At 43.4% G+C, this 19,793-nt stretch overlaps 2 protein-coding genes across 2 annotated transcripts in view; one reads left to right on the top strand and one right to left on the bottom strand.

Annotated features, from left to right (window-relative positions):
* LOC134746200 (essential MCU regulator, mitochondrial) overlaps positions 1 to 19,793 on the top strand; it is a 158,494-nt gene that overhangs the window by 17,731 nt on the left and 120,970 nt on the right. The gene's annotated exons all lie outside the window — the stretch shown is intronic.
* The window catches only part of LOC134746202 (protein flightless-1), a 37,470-nt gene that overhangs the window by 17,236 nt on the left and 441 nt on the right, over positions 1 to 19,793 (bottom strand). Inside the window, exons 3-11 of the mRNA XM_063680527.1 lie at positions 19,516 to 19,754; positions 17,569 to 17,730; positions 16,650 to 16,864; positions 11,131 to 11,353; positions 7,613 to 7,854; positions 6,728 to 6,884; positions 6,215 to 6,347; positions 5,570 to 5,683; positions 4,205 to 4,387 (exon numbers count right to left, since the gene is read on the bottom strand). Coding sequence (XP_063536597.1) covers positions 4,205 to 4,387; positions 5,570 to 5,683; positions 6,215 to 6,347; positions 6,728 to 6,884; positions 7,613 to 7,854; positions 11,131 to 11,353; positions 16,650 to 16,864; positions 17,569 to 17,730; positions 19,516 to 19,754 — 1,668 coding nt within the window. The remainder of the gene's footprint in view (positions 1 to 4,204; positions 4,388 to 5,569; positions 5,684 to 6,214; positions 6,348 to 6,727; positions 6,885 to 7,612; positions 7,855 to 11,130; positions 11,354 to 16,649; positions 16,865 to 17,568; positions 17,731 to 19,515; positions 19,755 to 19,793) is intronic.

Here is a 19,793-nt window from a genome sequence, read left to right as displayed (position 1 = left end):
CGGACTCGTCGCCCTGCTCGTGGCGCTGGGTGAGCAGTAAGTAGTATGTTCACTGACCGGCTCGTCCACGGTGAAGAAGCCGGAAGCGGTGTGCGCGCCCTGGATGTAGACGGGCGGTGTGGGGAACAGAGCGAGGAACTCCTCGGACTCGTCGCCCTGCTCGTGGCGCTGGGTGAGCAGTAAGTAGTATGTTCACTGACCGGCTCGTCCACGGTGAAGAAGCCGGAAGCGGTGTGCGCGCCCTGGATGTAGACGGGCGGTGTGGGGAACAGAGCGAGGAACTCCTCGGACTCGTCGCCCTGCTCGTGGCGCTGGGTGAGCAGTAAGTAGTATGTTCACTGACCGGCTCGTCCACGGTGAAGAAGCCGGAAGCGGTGTGCGCGCCCTGGATGTAGACGGGCGGTGTGGGGAACAGAGCGAGGAACTCCTCGGACTCGTCGCCCTGCTCGTGGCGCTGGGTGAGCAGTAAGTAGTATGTTCACTGACCGGCTCGTCCACGGTGAAGAAGCCGGAAGCGGTGTGCGCGCCCTGGATGTAGACGGGCGGTGTGGGGAACAGAGCGAGGAACTCCTCGGACTCGTCGCCCTGCTCGTGGCGCTGGGTGAGCAGTAAGTAGTATGTTCACTGACCGGCTCGTCCACGGTGAAGAAGCCGGAAGCGGTGTGCGCGCCCTGGATGTAGACGGGCGGTGTGGGGAACAGAGCGAGGAACTCCTCGGACTCGTCGCCCTGCTCGTGGCGCTGGGTGAGCAGTAAGTAGTATGTTCACTGACCGGCTCGTCCACGGTGAAGAAGCCGGAAGCGGTGTGCGCGCCCTGGATGTAGACGGGCGGTGTGGGGAACAGAGCGAGGAACTCCTCGGACTCGTCGCCCTGCTCGTGGCGCTGGGTGAGCAGTAAGTAGTATGTTCACTGACCGGCTCGTCCACGGTGAAGAAGCCGGAAGCGGTGTGCGCGCCCTGGATGTAGACGGGCGGTGTGGGGAACAGAGCGAGGAACTCCTCGGACTCGTCGCCCTGCTCGTGGCGCTGGGTGAGCAGTAAGTAGTATGTTCACTGACCGGCTCGTCCACGGTGAAGAAGCCGGAAGCGGTGTGCGCGCCCTGGATGTAGACGGGCGGTGTGGGGAACAGAGCGAGGAACTCCTCGGACTCGTCGCCCTGCTCGTGGCGCTGGGTGAGCAGTAAGTAGTATGTTCACTGACCGGCTCGTCCACGGTGAAGAAGCCGGAAGCGGTGTGCGCGCCCTGGATGTAGACGGGCGGTGTGGGGAACAGAGCGAGGAACTCCTCGGACTCGTCGCCCTGCTCGTGGCGCTGGGTGAGCAGTAAGTAGTATGTTCACTGACCGGCTCGTCCACGGTGAAGAAGCCGGAAGCGGTGTGCGCGCCCTGGATGTAGACGGGCGGTGTGGGGAACAGAGCGAGGAACTCCTCGGACTCGTCGCCCTGCTCGTGGCGCTGGGTGAGCAGTAAGTAGTATGTTCACTGACCGGCTCGTCCACGGTGAAGAAGCCGGAAGCGGTGTGCGCGCCCTGGATGTAGACGGGCGGTGTGGGGAACAGAGCGAGGAACTCCTCGGACTCGTCGCCCTGCTCGTGGCGCTGGGTGAGCAGTAAGTAGTATGTTCACTGACCGGCTCGTCCACGGTGAAGAAGCCGGAAGCGGTGTGCGCGCCCTGGATGTAGACGGGCGGTGTGGGGAACAGAGCGAGGAACTCCTCGGACTCGTCGCCCTGCTCGTGGCGCTGGGTGAGCAGTAAGTAGTATGTTCACTGACCGGCTCGTCCACGGTGAAGAAGCCGGAAGCGGTGTGCGCGCCCTGGATGTAGACGGGCGGTGTGGGGAACAGAGCGAGGAACTCCTCGGACTCGTCGCCCTGCTCGTGGCGCTGGGTGAGCAGTAAGTAGTATGTTCACTGACCGGCTCGTCCACGGTGAAGAAGCCGGAAGCGGTGTGCGCGCCCTGGATGTAGACGGGCGGTGTGGGGAACAGAGCGAGGAACTCCTCGGACTCGTCGCCCTGCTCGTGGCGCTGGGTGAGCAGTAAGTAGTATGTTCACTGACCGGCTCGTCCACGGTGAAGAAGCCGGAAGCGGTGTGCGCGCCCTGGATGTAGACGGGCGGTGTGGGGAACAGAGCGAGGAACTCCTCGGACTCGTCGCCCTGCTCGTGGCGCTGGGTGAGCAGTAAGTAGTATGTTCACTGACCGGCTCGTCCACGGTGAAGAAGCCGGAAGCGGTGTGCGCGCCCTGGATGTAGACGGGCGGTGTGGGGAACAGAGCGAGGAACTCCTCGGACTCGTCGCCCTGCTCGTGGCGCTGGGTGAGCAGTAAGTAGTATGTTCACTGACCGGCTCGTCCACGGTGAAGAAGCCGGAAGCGGTGTGCGCGCCCTGGATGTAGACGGGCGGTGTGGGGAACAGAGCGAGGAACTCCTCGGACTCGTCGCCCTGCTCGTGGCGCTGGGTGAGCAGTAAGTAGTATGTTCACTGACCGGCTCGTCCACGGTGAAGAAGCCGGAAGCGGTGTGCGCGCCCTGGATGTAGACGGGCGGTGTGGGGAACAGAGCGAGGAACTCCTCGGACTCGTCGCCCTGCTCGTGGCGCTGGGTGAGCAGTAAGTAGTATGTTCACTGACCGGCTCGTCCACGGTGAAGAAGCCGGAAGCGGTGTGCGCGCCCTGGATGTAGACGGGCGGTGTGGGGAACAGAGCGAGGAACTCCTCGGACTCGTCGCCCTGCTCGTGGCGCTGGGTGAGCAGTAAGTAGTATGTTCACTGACCGGCTCGTCCACGGTGAAGAAGCCGGAAGCGGTGTGCGCGCCCTGGATGTAGACGGGCGGTGTGGGGAACAGAGCGAGGAACTCCTCGGACTCGTCGCCCTGCTCGTGGCGCTGGGTGAGCAGTAAGTAGTATGTTCACTGACCGGCTCGTCCACGGTGAAGAAGCCGGAAGCGGTGTGCGCGCCCTGGATGTAGACGGGCGGTGTGGGGAACAGAGCGAGGAACTCCTCGGACTCGTCGCCCTGCTCGTGGCGCTGGGTGAGCAGTAAGTAGTATGTTCACTGACCGGCTCGTCCACGGTGAAGAAGCCGGAAGCGGTGTGCGCGCCCTGGATGTAGACGGGCGGTGTGGGGAACAGAGCGAGGAACTCCTCGGACTCGTCGCCCTGCTCGTGGCGCTGGGTGAGCAGTAAGTAGTATGTTCACTGACCGGCTCGTCCACGGTGAAGAAGCCGGAAGCGGTGTGCGCGCCCTGGATGTAGACGGGCGGTGTGGGGAACAGAGCGAGGAACTCCTCGGACTCGTCGCCCTGCTCGTGGCGCTGGGTGAGCAGTAAGTAGTATGTTCACTGACCGGCTCGTCCACGGTGAAGAAGCCGGAAGCGGTGTGCGCGCCCTGGATGTAGACGGGCGGTGTGGGGAACAGAGCGAGGAACTCCTCGGACTCGTCGCCCTGCTCGTGGCGCTGGGTGAGCAGTAAGTAGTATGTTCACTGACCGGCTCGTCCACGGTGAAGAAGCCGGAAGCGGTGTGCGCGCCCTGGATGTAGACGGGCGGTGTGGGGAACAGAGCGAGGAACTCCTCGGACTCGTCGCCCTGCTCGTGGCGCTGGGTGAGCAGTAAGTAGTATGTTCACTGACCGGCTCGTCCACGGTGAAGAAGCCGGAAGCGGTGTGCGCGCCCTGGATGTAGACGGGCGGTGTGGGGAACAGAGCGAGGAACTCCTCGGACTCGTCGCCCTGCTCGTGGCGCTGGGTGAGCAGTAAGTAGTATGTTCACTGACCGGCTCGTCCACGGTGAAGAAGCCGGAAGCGGTGTGCGCGCCCTGGATGTAGACGGGCGGTGTGGGGAACAGAGCGAGGAACTCCTCGGACTCGTCGCCCTGCTCGTGGCGCTGGGTGAGCAGTAAGTAGTATGTTCACTGACCGGCTCGTCCACGGTGAAGAAGCCGGAAGCGGTGTGCGCGCCCTGGATGTAGACGGGCGGTGTGGGGAACAGAGCGAGGAACTCCTCGGACTCGTCGCCCTGCTCGTGGCGCTGGGTGAGCAGTAAGTAGTATGTTCACTGACCGGCTCGTCCACGGTGAAGAAGCCGGAAGCGGTGTGCGCGCCCTGGATGTAGACGGGCGGTGTGGGGAACAGAGCGAGGAACTCCTCGGACTCGTCGCCCTGCTCGTGGCGCTGGGTGAGCAGTAAGTAGTATGTTCACTGACCGGCTCGTCCACGGTGAAGAAGCCGGAAGCGGTGTGCGCGCCCTGGATGTAGACGGGCGGTGTGGGGAACAGAGCGAGGAACTCCTCGGACTCGTCGCCCTGCTCGTGGCGCTGGGTACGTTTGGCGCCGAGCAGATTGCGCAGGTTCACGGCGTGCATTGCGGCGCATGCGCCTTTGTCCAGCTAGATCAAAAAAAAAATTGTTAAAATTACGATCATTTAATTTTAAACCTGAGTAAAAAAAGAGACAAGCGAAGGTTTTATTCATTAAGTTCATTTACGTACCAAAATCGTGACCACAAGTCTGGTCTGTATTACTTCAAACTTTAAATGCCGGTGTACATTATCTGAAACGGTATCAGGCGGGTCCATCCAGAACATGCTGCCCCGCGTGGAAATTGCCACGCGAAGCAGCTCGGTCGATGGAGACGTGCCTCGCCCGAGGCAATGCGGTCGAGGCACGTCGTCTACTCAGATCGAGCTGCTTCGCGCGGCAATTTCCTCGCGAGACGGCTCGTTCTGTGTGGACCCGACTATCGGCGTCAGATTAATAGTTTTCGAACAAAGTAAAATCGTACTTATAGGTATCTAACAGTCAGATATGTTACAAATAATATAAATAATAATCAAACACATTTTAATAGGTTCCGTAATATTATCATAAGGAGAAAAAACAATTATCCAATAGAATTAAAATATGCAGTATAGCAGAATCCGGCTATAATTTAAGAAAATTATTTAAAAATGTATGCGTATCAATAAAACTGACAGAAAAGCCATAAAGGCCATACTTTGTTAAACATAGTATGAGCCCCGATGCAAATCAGTTCGTCTAGTTCCACACAACAATTTAGTTTATTCTAATAAATTTTACACATGAAGATAAAATTACCCAGTAATGGGAACCGTAATAGTAATGTTTAATCTAGTTTATTTTGATCGTATAATAAAATTGCATGAGACTCTTATTGTGAAAAAAATTACTTTTTAAAAACGTTCTCCAAATCATATTGTCCTCTCCTATAGCACTGCTGCATGCACGGACTCGAAACAAAATTGTCATTACATCGGTAGAGCCGTGTTGCTTTCCCTGTAATAGCCCTTTTCACATCTGTTATATTCCTACCTGTCAAATAAAAAATAGTTTTATTTTTCTTTCAGTACAAACGGTATTTCTTGTATTTGGATTTAGTTATTGGAGAATATTACCATATACCTATAAAATTAAACTACATTAGCATTAAATGTTAGTGATTTTTAAACTTAAACATTATTTTTGTACAAACGCGAGAACCTCAAAAAATGGTCTGACTAGACGAAATTTATGCATCGGGGCTCGTAGCTAGTACTAGTACTTTTTCTTACCGTGGCCTTAGATCCGATCCAAAAATGTATATCCCACGTAAGCTGCCCTTGCTCCTCCAGCGCCGTCTTCAGAATGATATAACACTCGCCTTCGAAGAACTTGCCTTGCGCCACCTACAACAATGGATGTTGTCATACGAGCTGACATAATTATTGCGTACTCTACGCATTACAATACAATAAATACTACGTTAGATTAGAAGCAAACAATCAGTAATGTAGTTCGATCGTAGTATCGTACTATTATTTGACAATAACAGTTGACATTTCAAATTGTTAAAAATATTTTTGAAATTTACGTGTTTTGAGTGAGGATACTTGATACTTTTTGTTATGTCTTTATTATATAGAGTAATCAGAGTGTATGGACAACAAATCTCAGCACATTAGTGTTAGAATTAAAGGTGTATAATTTATTTGTTAAATTTTTAGGGGGTGAAAAATAGTTTTTTTTTCCAATATTCCGACAACGGATTTATATATGAAGATCATTTGGACTTGCTGTAAACGCAATCGTTTCATTAACTAAATAGTTTAAAACGGCGGGCAATTTTTTCATTTTTTATGTTCAGTACGTTAACTGACAGTTCATAGGCCTTCTTGCAATGAGGTTAGATTGTATTGTTTGTTGCTGTTAGTTCATACCTCTTCTACAGGCGCGGGTATGAAGTTCTCGATCTCCCAGACCTGCAGGCCGGGTGTCTGTCCCGTATCTTCGTCGAAGAACTCCGAGTAGTCCAGCGGCGGCTTTTCTAAGCTCTCGTCCCAACGTTTAGGCCTAAAATCATACACTAACAGGTATATAACATAATACATAAAATAGGTGTAGTTTTTTTAGTAATTTTTCCCTATTAAAGGCTCACAATTAGCTTACGAATATTATGTAGTATGTTATGTGGCGCGCTTGAGCATGACATCATCAAGGAAACAATTAAATCTGATGGATGACCACAGAAAGAGACGGGAAGGGGGCACCATGCTCTCGAAATGCTTAGACATCAATGTCTCGATGCAACACTGCTAAAAGCAAACAGCATGCGTTAATCCACGGCTACAGTCAAATATCAACCTTCGTGCTTTCCTATAAGGCTCACGATGACGCGCCGCGGCGGGCGTGGCGTTCAAAGGGTTAAGGGCAAGCGAATGATAGGCACTCACTTGAGCTCGCTGTTGGGAGGTAACTCGACATTGGCTTGCGTGTTGGCCTGCTCCTGCATGCCACGGAGTATCATAGCGGATTCGCGCTCACCCCCCGTGGCCTCGGTGCGACCGCGACGCAAACGGAGCTTGCGCGCGATCGGGTCGGATTTTACACCTGCATAAAAACAGATTGTTAAAATATATGGCAGGGAAATTGTTCTTGAAAACTAAGTTATTGACCATACCGTAGTATGTAAGAGAATGCAACTACTGTGTGACCTACTTGAAATGTATGTAAAGTTTGACCAAAAGAAGTATGTACAATAAGGCCAACTAGGTCTATGAGTTCATGAAATAGGGAATATTACGCGAAACTCTGCGTAGGGGGCGCCACTACCACAATCTGAGGGTCTATCGCGAATCAAGAAAATAGAAATTTCGTTATCTAGCATCTCTGTCACTCTTGCATATTTGAGCAATAAAGAGGCAGATAGCAAAATTTCGGATTCGCGTTTCCCGGTAGATCCTCTGTAAACAAACCGCCTTGATGCATCAATGTGATATTTTATTATCTCTGAAAACTTGTCAAAAACCTGTTAAAGGTACAGTATGTATTGTATAAGTTACTCTATGGTTTACTAAAAAGGCTAGTGCTGCACTCTGGTGGCAGAACATTGCAGTAATATCCCCTATTAAGACTTTATAGTAAAACTCACTGCAAGCTGGCTCTGACGTAGCCCCAGCCAGCTGCAACTGCGCTTGCAGTGAAAAGTTGATATTGTAATAAGCTAGCCCGGCCCCGCGGACTCGCTCAACCGGTTTAGGCAGCATGACCGACCTGTATTCCTATGTAATCAGAGATTATGGAGGTATCTAAAGTATGAAGACTATAATAAAACTCACTGCTAGGTGTGACAGGCTCTGACGTAGCGGCCCCGGCCAACTGCAACTGCGCTTGCAGTGAAAAGTCGATGTTGTAATAAGCTAAGCCAGAGCCGCGGACTCGCTCGACAGGCTTGGGCGGCATGACCAGGTCTGGGTTCCCGTGGAGCTGGAGGCTTTCGAGGTCGCTGAGGAGGTGGATGGCGTCGGGGAGCGTGATGAGCTTGTTGCAGCTGAGGTTTAGTTTCTTGAGGGAGCCGCATCTGTGGGAAACGAATAAATCTTAGTACTTAATGAAACATTAATAGTACATTATGATACAAGTGTGCTAAGTTGGTCATCACACACGAGGCGATGTTGCGCGCGCGAGCTGTAAGCGAGCGCGCAATAAGAAAGCCGATGTGTGTAATGACCAATGCACACGCGTTTTATACGACGTTTTTCAACACACTTGCGAGAAAAAAAAGAAACTTTCATATTAATCAAATTTTAATAGTTAAAACAGTTAGTATTGTGTGTTTCATCTGTCATACTCGTACTGCCGGCCGGCCCTCGCTCGCCCCGGCCGCGGGCGGCGCGGCGGGCGGGCCGGCCGGGCCGCGCGCTGCGCAGGCGCGAGGAGCGCGCCCGTGCCCGCCAGTCCGACCAATTAAAGAAGGCTCCCTTTCCAAGCATATTATTAGCAATCAGTTAGCTTCTTAACTCAGTCGGATAATATAATGAAAAAGCACGAGTGGAATAATACACTGAAAGAGCACGCGTGTTTAATATCTAGGATTATGAGCCAAAAATCGGTGGAATAAAAACGTCGTTTTGAGCAAGTGTGTTGAAAAAGTAATTGTGAATCACAGCATGGATAGGGTAGCTGCACTTTTACCGCCTGTCGTGTCACGCGTCTGCTTCGCACTTAGGTACATTCTTGTTAGTTATGGTGACGGAATATAAAGATAAGGCCATCTTAGCCCCTATGGTTTAAGATCAGTTACAGCGAAAAACTTGAAATGAACCCTTGAATAAATTTAGCCATTTAATAAGGCTGTTATATTATACGCAGTTTATTAAACTTAAGTGGTTTTACACAAGCAACCATTTAACATTTGTTTTTTTTTAGAATTAATAAGGTTAGGTTAGATAGAAAGGACCCGGTTTACATTGTTATTTATAATCGAAAAAAATATATATCATTTCAATTCTAAATATGCTTTATTCTTTTAAATGAAACAGGCCTAATAAGAAGTTCTAATTTGATTTTTTACTGTTTTATTTATTTTGTATTTATTATTCGTATGGTTTTAGTTTAATTAGTTTAGTTTAATTTGACACATGGAAAATATTTTTTAGAATTAAACAATTTCATTTCAAAGTTATGTAGAGTTAGACCAAGAAAAGTCTGCAACGATTTTGATAGCATACGCAGCGCAAGTGTTATTTATACGTCATAATTTCATAGAAGGTTGACGTCTGAAATAACACTTGTACTGCGTGTGCTATCAAAATCGTTGCAAACTTGTCTTGGTCTAACTAGTCACAAACCTATATTACTACAAGTCGTGGGATGTCCGGTTAAAACTTGTTCCTTATTTCGTAATTCAAAAGCCTCTTTATTACGAAACAAAAATTAATACTTTGCTACTGCAACGCTAAAGTATTTTAAATAAATATAAATAAATAAATATAGTTAATGTAAAACATTACACGATGCGAACGTAATGGCCAATATTATTTAGTGACCATTCGTTTGTGAAATCATAATAACTTCTTTACGCACCATTGGGCGTACAAGCGGCAAGCGTGACTTTTTATAAGTGTGTGTGGTTTTCCCACTGTTTTTATGCAACATACTGTCACTGTTATTACTTTATTACGCAATTCTTCATAGTCTTAAGGTCTTCATGTCTATTGTGAAAATATGAATCGAATTTTATTCGTGTTATTTATGTTTAATAGATTTCTCCGAGCGATATAATAGTTATTTGTGCAACAAGAGAGGAAAGTTGGTTTTTCTTGCGAGTGTTTATTTTGAGTCCCAAGAAAGCGAAAGATTCTATAATTGAATCACGAGCGAAGCGAGTGATTCTAAGGTAGAATCTTGAGCGTAGCGAGGGACTCAAAAACACGAGATGTAAAATAACTTTGCTCTCGTGTTGCACACATAATTTTTCACCTCAGTAGTGAGAACATATTAAAGGTTAAAATGTATATCGAATTACACAGAATAACAGAAAAAAAGGTATTATAATATGTACGATACGATAAGATACGATACGATACGATACGATACGAGACAAGACCGGACCACCGGACCGGACCGGACCGTACCGTACCGTACCGTACCGTACCATACCATACCATAAATTTTTTTTAATAAAAGTATAAGGTTCATGGCCTTCACTACATTAAAAAGCTACATTGTTTCACTCCCTGGAGTGAGGAAAGTCGCACTTTCCTCACTCCAGGGAGTGACGAAAGTAGGCTTGTTCGAGCTGCTGAGGTGAAAATGGTGTTTGCGCATTGTAATTAAGAGTCCCCGGCAAGCTCGGTTCTCCATACAAACGCTCTCATTTTGAAACGACTAGCTACATTGCTCTGAACGCTTATACTTACAAAAGGATAAGGTATATCTAGATCTGTAATTAGTTTATGTAGTTTCAGTTACAATAGTTAAGAAAATAAAATAATATATTAAGTTTTTCATATAAAACTTGCTTTTGCTCTATTTCGCTTGTTTTATATACTAGAGCTATATAAACTAATTACAGACCAAAGTTTCATTATAATCCATCCAGGAAATAAACTTACTAAAGAAACTGCGTATCCTAGCAATGCTCCGAAGTTAGTAACCATCTGACTTGCACACAGACGGTCAAAGAAACATTACTGATAGCATCTGCTATTTTTAGGAAACTCATCCTGAAACCCTTGTAATTTCTTCCACATAGGTATTCCTAATAATGTGGAACTCTAAACGTTTCTTCAGTCACATCCATTAGAAAACCGTTGAAACGAAAAGTGTTTTATAACTTAGCATTGTAAATGAGTTAGCGGGAACGCATCGAACTCACTAGACGTTCGTTGGAGAGAATTCATTAATATATATGAATTTAAAAATTGTTTTCTTAGGAATCGGGGAACATACTTTCTTGGATTTTATTGCTTCGCGTTACAATTATGTTTGCATAAATATCTAGTGTAGAATTTCATCAAATGATTATTTACATTATTTTCATCATCGTTTGTGGGATACGGTTAAGAAACTGCATGTATTGCGTGCTGAAGGATGCCTTCCTTCTATTTTTTCACAAAATGATGTTTACAGTAGGTATATAAGTTTCGAAAAACTCATGATAACTGGATTAGTCAGATCATAAAAATTTTGTCAAGCAACTCTTGTCAGTAGATAAAGGCGCGAAATCAAACATCAAACATTTATTCAGCAAATAGGCCACAGGGGCACTTTTACATGTCAATTTTTACAAGCAATAAAATTAACCAAAAATTACAAAAAACAATTACAAATACAGTTTAGTGTTACAACATACCTGCATAATCCTTCAGGAATCATCTCCAACAAGTTATTAGCGGCGGAGAACACCTCCATACTACACAGTTTCCCTATCCCCGACGGTATGCCCTCGAAGTCCAACTGGTTGTCATCGACATGTAGTCGCTTCAGGTTAAGCAGTTTGCACAGGGTAGGCGGGAGGCTCGTCAGTTTGTTGCGGGAGAGGTTCAGACTTTCTAGCTTCTGCCAGTTGTCAATGGCTGGAAGAAAATTGTAAATGAGAATTTAGAAACTACGGCGGACATTTAAAATAAATAATTAAACATTGAATATTATAGGAAAACCTTTCATAAACCAACCTAATACCACAGGAAGTTCAATAAGGCTTGGTGTGCGGGTACTATTTAGATATTTTAGATACCAAGATATTTAATACGAGGGGCGTTCAATAAATTCTCGGTATGTGAATGAAAACAAACAAATACGATAAGTTTAATATTTTTATTTTTCAATATACTCCCCCCCTATGTTGATACACTTAAAAGATCGATCTATTATTTTTTTTAATCCCTCATAAAAATAATTTTTATCTTTGGTGTCAAAATGCTCCTCCACTGCCGCCTTCAACGCTTCATCGTCAGAAAATCGATTTCCACGCAGATCCTTTTTAAGATTGGGGAACAAAAAGAAGTCACTGGGGGCTAAGTCCGGACTATACGGTGGGTGAGTAATAGTTTCAAACCCAGATTCAAGAATAGCCGCCTTGGCAATATGAGCAGTATGCACAAGGGCGTTGTCATGCAGAAGCAGAACACCTTTGGTTAATTTTCCTCGCCTCTTGTCTTTGATTGCACCCCTTAATTGACGTAGAATATTAGCGTAGTACTGTCCTGTGATATTTACACTCTTTTGTTTGTAATCGATCAGTAATATTCCTTCACAATCCCAAAATATTGTGGCCATGACCTTGCCAGCTGAAGGGATGACCTTGAACTACTTGGGATGAGCTGTACCCTTAACGTGCCACTGCATGGACTCCTGTTTACTTTCTGGGTCATAATAATGAACCCAGGTTTCATCTCCAGTAACTATCTTTTGCAGCACCTCATCAGGATTTTCACTGCACAGGTCAATAAAATCGGAACAACAAGCTACTCGCATATCTTTTTGAACCGGTGTCAGCATTCGCGGAACCCATCTCGCACTTACTTTTGACATATTAAGATGGTAATGGATAATATCATGTATGGTACCAACAGAAAGACCGGTTATTTGAGCTATTGATTTTACCTTCACTCGGCCGTCTTCCAATATAAGTTTTTCCACTTTGATAATATTTTCTTGTGAAGTAGCTACTACAGGCCGGCCTGGTCTAGGATCATCTTCAATACTCTCTCTCCCACGTTTAAATTCACTTGACCACTTTTGAATGGTAGATAAAGAAGGAGCAGACTCACGGTAAACACAATCCATTTCTTCTTTTATAGTTTTTTGATTTTTACCCTGATTGGTCAAGAATTTTATTACGGCTCGATGCTCTAATTTAATTAACATTGTTAAATCGCTCATGGTGCTCACGTTTGTTCGGCAATTGCAGAAAAACAAGAACATATCGGTTTGAATTTTACTTTTTTTTTTAAAGTCTATGAATGACTCTTAGTGGCCAGTAACAAAAGAAATACTCAAAAAGGTTGTAAGATATCAATGTCGAGAATTTATTGAACGCCCCTCGTAAATACGGGTGTCGTGTTTCGGAGGTTCCGGGGCAAACTGCCGAATCGGACAAAAGACCAGAGAGAGAGAGAGGATTTAACGGAGCCATGCCGATTTGGCACCTAAATAGTTTTTAGTTTATAAAATGTATAATTATGTTAGTTTATAAGGTATTTGTAATAAAGGCCTTGTCGCGTGATTTAAATTTTAAATAATAATATAATAAATATGTCTAAACAACAGATTTCGTAACCGCATCGTACTGACTCGTGCTGACTCGCGTCTATGCAACTAGGGCATAAGCCAGCACTAGTTGCAATTTACACGGACAGTACCCGAAAATAATTTACGTATGTGTGCTGTAGACGAAGATTGTATAAATAGATAGGAACATTGTAAATAAATCAGATACCAATTGTCCGTTGGTGTTTCACTACCTCCACCCAAAACCTCTGCTAGCTTAGGGCGACTCTCTGAGAGTAGAGGATTCCTTCCCCCACATTTCTTAGGTACCCTTGCTGTGGCATAAGACCTTCAGCCTTAATCGGTCACTTGAGCCTGAGTGATCGGCAGCAATAATTCCTTCCCAATAGGAATCCGTCTGTTACCTTAGGTCTCACGGTAACAGACATCCTTATCTTAGGATAACTTAGGGCTAGGGAAGTAGGGACTTAGGCCATTAGGATCCCTTGCTATCGCTGCCCACCTTATCGTATGCAGTCTGTGCAGGCACACGCAGCGCAAGAGTACCATTTCATCCATTTTAAGGCAGCCCATTATTGTCCAGGTACTCGGCCCTAGCGTGTGGCTGTACATATGGTCCTTCGAGCCGGATACAAAATATGTGGATAAATAAATAAAAAACCCGGCCAAGTGCGAGTCGGACTCGCCTACCGAGTTTCGTACAAATTTAACTTTTTGTTTTACCAATTTATAGTTTTTAGATTTTTACCTGTACTTTTAGTTTAAGACGATATTACCTGCCAAATTTCATAGTTCTAGGTCAACGGAAAGTACCATATAAGCATTGATTCCCTTGAGAGTGTCGAAATATATCTTTTTTTTTACGTTACGAAGTTTGATTTTTTCACAGCTTCAAGAAGCTGTAGACCCGAGTATATGGTTTTAATTTCAACTCGATACATCCACGCGTTCCCTAAATAAAGGGTCTTCACAGACAGACGGACGGACGGACGGACAACAGGCTGATCCTGAAAGGGTTCCGTTTTTTCCTTTTGAGGTACGGAAAGATGTGTGTAAAATTTATAAGATAATTATTGAAGAGAATTCAATTTACCATTTATTATCATTTTTGGAAGCCACAAAAAAATTAACATTTCCAAACTCAGGAACTGTCTGGTAGGAGTTGTAGGTAGTTTTGATGTCATTCAACATATTTTTGTCACTTTATAATAAAAGATTAACTATGATAAACAATGCTATAAAATTGAATACGTGTCAACCTCCCTATTATAGTAAGGTTCAAGGAAGATAAGGTCAAGTTTATTTATAGTGTGTGACTGTATATTATCTATCATTCATTCATACACCAGTTCCTGTCGCGGTTTTCCTATGTGTCCGTAGACCTTATTTCTTCGCAATGCGGTTTACGCAGCGTTAGCGATGGTACTACCACGCCTGCGAGGATCAAGAATGTCAAAAATCTACGCAAATATAACGTCTATAGTAAAGTGTGCGGAAATTGTAGTTATGTATATATAACCCCCTTAGTGAACGCGCTACAAACGTCCATTAGCTAATAATCGTTTGTCTTATTTCAGGTCAGGTTTTTTTTCTGGTGGTATTAAGTTAATATTGTTAGTTATTACAGGAAATAGCTACTCTAAATAAACATTAATTAAATAAACACCACGTTTACGATCTATCCTTATTTTATTTTCTCTTAAGACATGTTGTTCAGTTCATTTGTATAAATGTAAGTAAGATAAAATCTTTTCGCCTGACCAATGACTTTGAAGTTTCCATTTCTCTCGGTGTTTTGCTTTTTTTCAATAGTCCGTAGAGACAAATAAATTATATAGACTTTTAATCTACACACACGGTCGCATATCAAAATCATATCTCTCAACCCTTTTACAGAGCTTACGCCTTTATAACAAAATTCGTCAGTTAAACCGTAACAATAGCTTAATGTCTCAGAGAGAACCCTCTAAGAGCTAATATTAAATCTGTTTTATTCAATAGTGTAACAAGAATAGGCAAAGTCCTACCTTCTTGTTTCACTCGACCTTATTCGCCAAAATTTTCGACCACTCTTTACAATATGCATCCAAGTTGTCCTGCCATCTCTTATGCTTATGAAAATAGCGCTATGTTTTGTGGTAACGGTAACTGAATTGTCAAAGGTCAACTTTTGAGGTTATAACCCTGGTTGTCTATATATCTGTCTATTCATACTACAGTATGAATATGTGTATACTATAAATTTTCTCAAATAATTTTTACGCCTGACATCCTAATCCGTTAAACAAAAGTCTTTGTTTCTTTTGTTCAGGTTACCAATGCTGCCTGACTGAACGGGAACAAACTCATTTAAAAAGAAATTTTACCGTCCTATTCATATGGTTCAAATTTATGTAGCAGCTCTGTATTCTGAGGCAACCGATCGTCCTTCATTACCCAAACTCGTTATCTCAGAATGAGCTGTCACATTTTGAACCTTATAATTCTATCACAATTGTTGCTTTTTAACGACACAGTTGTTTTGACACGCGACTAAGGCGCCTCTCCATAAAAGAAACAAAGGCTTTTGTTTAACGGATTAGGGTCTGAGGCCTAAAAATCATTTGAGAAAATTCATACTATACCGCATAATGTGCGGAGCCGTACAGCGCTACCTACATTAGCTGTTAAATTCGAAGTACAAATTATCTTAGAACATATCTAATACAATCAATCAATCTTTTTTACAAAGATTGTCAGTCTTTATTCTGTACTCGTCTCTAATAGTCAGGGAATGGCATGCGACACGCGCCATATTAAATAGTGGCTTGAGAGAAATTGCTTACATAAGTGTGAAGAATATGTTATCATCCGCACCATCTGTTATGCCGCTTATGATTCTAATGAGCGAGTTATCATCACATTCACCGTTCATTTTCAAGCGCACTTGCTACTTTGTGTGCGCGTTTTTACCTATATTTAAATATGATCTAAAATCAGTACTACTATCTGAAGAAATTATCGGGATCCGAACCCTCTGACCCCCAAAGACGTCAACTGCCGCGAGGCTACAGCACAATATCAACCTTTGTGCATTTCGACAAGGATCTCAATGACCACAATAAGGCACACAATAAAGAATACACATGATTATTAGGGTTCCGTACCCAAAGGGTAAAAACGGAAACCTATTACTAAGACTCCACTGTCCGTCTGACTGTCTGTCACCAGGCTGTATCTCATGAACCGTGATAGCTAGACAGTTGAAATTTATACAGACGATGTATTTCTGTTGCCGTTATATCAAAAAATACTAAAAACAGAATAAAATAAATATTTAAGTGGGGCTCCCATACAACAAACGTGATTTTTTTGCCGTTTTTTGCGTAATGGTACAGAACCCTTCGTGCGCGAGTCTGACTTGCACTTGGCCAGTTTTTAGTATTAAAATGTTTCGTTTCACAAAAATAGACCAAAATTTCTGTCACCTCACCTGGTGAGGTCTGAGAGGGCTTGATGCAAAATATTTGAGACCACTTGTTTTTCTCATTATAATGGGTTTACGTCCTTGTGCTCGTTAGTTTTTTTTAGGCATTAAAAATGTGGTGTGGTGGAAAAAGTATTGCCACCGCTGGTTTTTTCGAATTTCTATTTTCTTACCTTGAGACACCTCTGTGATTTCATTGTCGCTAAGATTAAGCCTTTTCAGTCCGAGCAGCGAATACAGCGCATCGGGCACCTTCGTAAGGGCGTTTTTAGAGAGATCCACATCGGAGAGGTTGGATAGTGTGTCCAGTGAGGTAGGAAGATTGGCTAGTGTGCGCTGCGTGTTTCGCATGTGTAGGGTCTCCAGGCTCTGGAGGGAAGGAAGTTGCCTGTGGAACAAAAGGATGATTTAAATAAAGATGGAGAATATTTTTTTTATTGATAGTCTGATAGTTGCATAATAAATAAATCAAAACAAACTGAACTGTCAAAACTAGAATACCTACTCTAGGAGGATGACACAACTTTAGGATTTAAATCTAATGTTATGACATTATGGTTGCTCGTCTATGAAAAAGTTGAAAGGGAAAAAACAAAATGACATGAGGGAAATTTTAACTCGATAAATAGTAAGTAAGTAAATATTCTTTATTGCACCAAAATTCAACATTTTACATACATGTAAATTTGTAAAACTACAAAGAAATTTTAAAGAAAAATAAATCCAGGTAACAACAGGCGATCTTATCGCTAAAAAGCGATCTCTTCCAGACAACCGATAATAAGGTCCAGATATGGAGATATGGCAAACGCGTCTAGAACTCGCGAATGAGCCTGTTAACAAAGACCTGTCACGTTCATTACTTAATTGGTATAACAAGCCAGGACTGTCCCATACACAAAAGGCGAACTAGCAGCGCATTCGTAAAATCTGCATGTACCTTTGACCCATTATAGGGCATACTTAGATATTATACGGCAAAAATAACCACTCTATAATATCATCTTCTTATATTTTATTCTTATACAGAATTTTTAGACTTTAAAGAGGCAATAAGGCTTGAATCTCATAGTGATCAATTTGCCTAATTACCGTAGTTGGAAGAGCCCCAATGGGTTGTCGTTAAGTATCAGAGTCTGCAGGTTCGCCAGCCTCCTTGTCTGAGGTGGCAGAGTTTCCAATAAATTATCAGATAGGTCCAGAAATAATAGGTCTGTCAGTTGGACGAAAAGTGTAGGCGGTATGCTTTCAATCCTGAAATAAAAAATAGGTTAATGATGTGTTTAGAAATTAATTGCTGATAAATCCTACTGAAGAACTACGAGAAGACTGTCATAGGGCAAGAACTCTGGCTTTGTAAACATACTACGCTCCGACACAGTGAGAAAGGTAGAGCTTCCCTCCTTCTGTTCTACTGACTTGCTGAGTATATGAACAAACATGAGAGTTATAAGCGACAAAAGATGAAAAAATAATGCAGTTCTATTGAACTGCATTATTTTTTATTAAAAATATGCACTGAAAAAATGCATGGTTCAGTTTTTAACTTATTTTTAGAATTTGACATACAAGCTAAAACACAGTTTATTAGCAAACTCATAAATAGGTAATTATGGTTCATAATACTATGGTCTACATATAAGACAATGTTAGTAGAGGAACAGAAAATTACTGCAAAACACATTATTTATTTATTTATTTAATCTTTATTGCACAAAAGAAAATACAATCGTACAAAAGGCGGACTTAATGCTATGAGGCATTCTCTACCAGTCAACCTTCGGGCAAAGCAGATAATTTCGGTGCAACATAGTGATTACATATATACAAGTATAGTTAAATAATGGATAGGCATAGACATACATACATATATCTGTATATATAATATTCATATAAATACATACAATATACATACATACAAATACATAAGATATCAGATGAAACTTTCAAAACAGAAACACTAAGAATTCATCGTTCTGCCAGCAAAGTACTCACGTAAGGATTTTTTAAATGCAAATCTATTCGGACACTGTCTAATTTTAACAGGGAGACTATTCCAAAGGCGAGCTGCCTGAATAGAGAAAGAATAGGACATGAAACCTGTTCGGTGAGATGGTATGGACAAAGAAAGGTTGCCAGTAGAGCGAAGTTGACGGACACGAGAAACACCATAGTAGTTGAAGAAAGATTTGAGATATTCGGGAGATTGGGGATCATTAATAACAGAAAAGAGGGTGCAAAGCATGCGAATATTTCGACGAACACGTATAGGAAACCAGCCGAGTTTAGAGCGGAAAGAGGAGACATGGTCGTATTTACGAAGACAGAAAATGAAACGAATGCAGTTATTTAGTAAACGATCTAACTTGTTCAAGAGCTCTTCATTTAAGTCTGGATAACACACATCACCGTAGTCAATTATGGGTAGGATTAATGTCTGTGCTAATAATATTTTTGTTTTAACGGGTAAAAAGTGTTTAAGTCTGTTAAGGGCATGTAGAGATCCAGTGACTTTTTGGCAAATTTCAGCTACCTGTATCTTCCAACTCAGGGTGCTGTCTAAATAGACGCCTAGGTCTTTTACACTCTGGCTGTAAGGAATCGGAGTGCCATTAAAATATACGGGGGGTGTAGAATCTATTTTCGCGAGCTGGCGTTCGCTACCTATGACAATGGCCTGACACTTAATATGGTACATCAACAAGACTAATGTAGCCTTTAAAGTTACTTTCCTGTGGCCTATTTAATAAAGCTAAAAGTTACAATTTACAAGCGGAACTGCAATTAAATTAAAGTTAGAAAGACTTCTGCTTGTAAATTTGATTCCATATTTGTAATCGCTTTTTTGTAATTTTTGGTTAATTTTATTGCTTGTAAAAATTTACATGTAAAAGTGCCCCTGTGGCCTATTTGCTGAATAAATGTTTGTTTGATGTTTGAAATTGTAACTTGTAGCTTTATTAAATAGGCTACTGATTATACAGTAAAAATATACAATAGAAGATAAAAATATTAAATACCAAAACAATAGTGACTCACTTATTATGGCTGAGATTCAGTACAAGTAATGATTTGGCTTTGTCCAAGCCTTCAGGTACAGCCTTCAGTCTGTTGTGGGACAAGTCCAGTGTAGTCAACTCTTCCAATCGGAACAGTTCCGCGGGAATTCCCGAACTTTTCACTCGGTTTCTCCTCACATTGAGAGATCTCAAACATTTCAACTCTGTCAGCTCACCAAATAACTTTTCCAGATTATTATTCTTCAATGAGAGATTCTCCTACAAATTCACAAGAATTAAATTATATTTACCTACAAG

Source organism: Cydia strobilella, chromosome 12 (genome assembly GCF_947568885.1).
Source record: "Cydia strobilella chromosome 12, ilCydStro3.1, whole genome shotgun sequence".
Classification (NCBI taxonomy): domain Eukaryota; kingdom Metazoa; phylum Arthropoda; class Insecta; order Lepidoptera; family Tortricidae; genus Cydia; species Cydia strobilella.
This window is presented reverse-complemented; position numbering and strand designations above follow the sequence as displayed.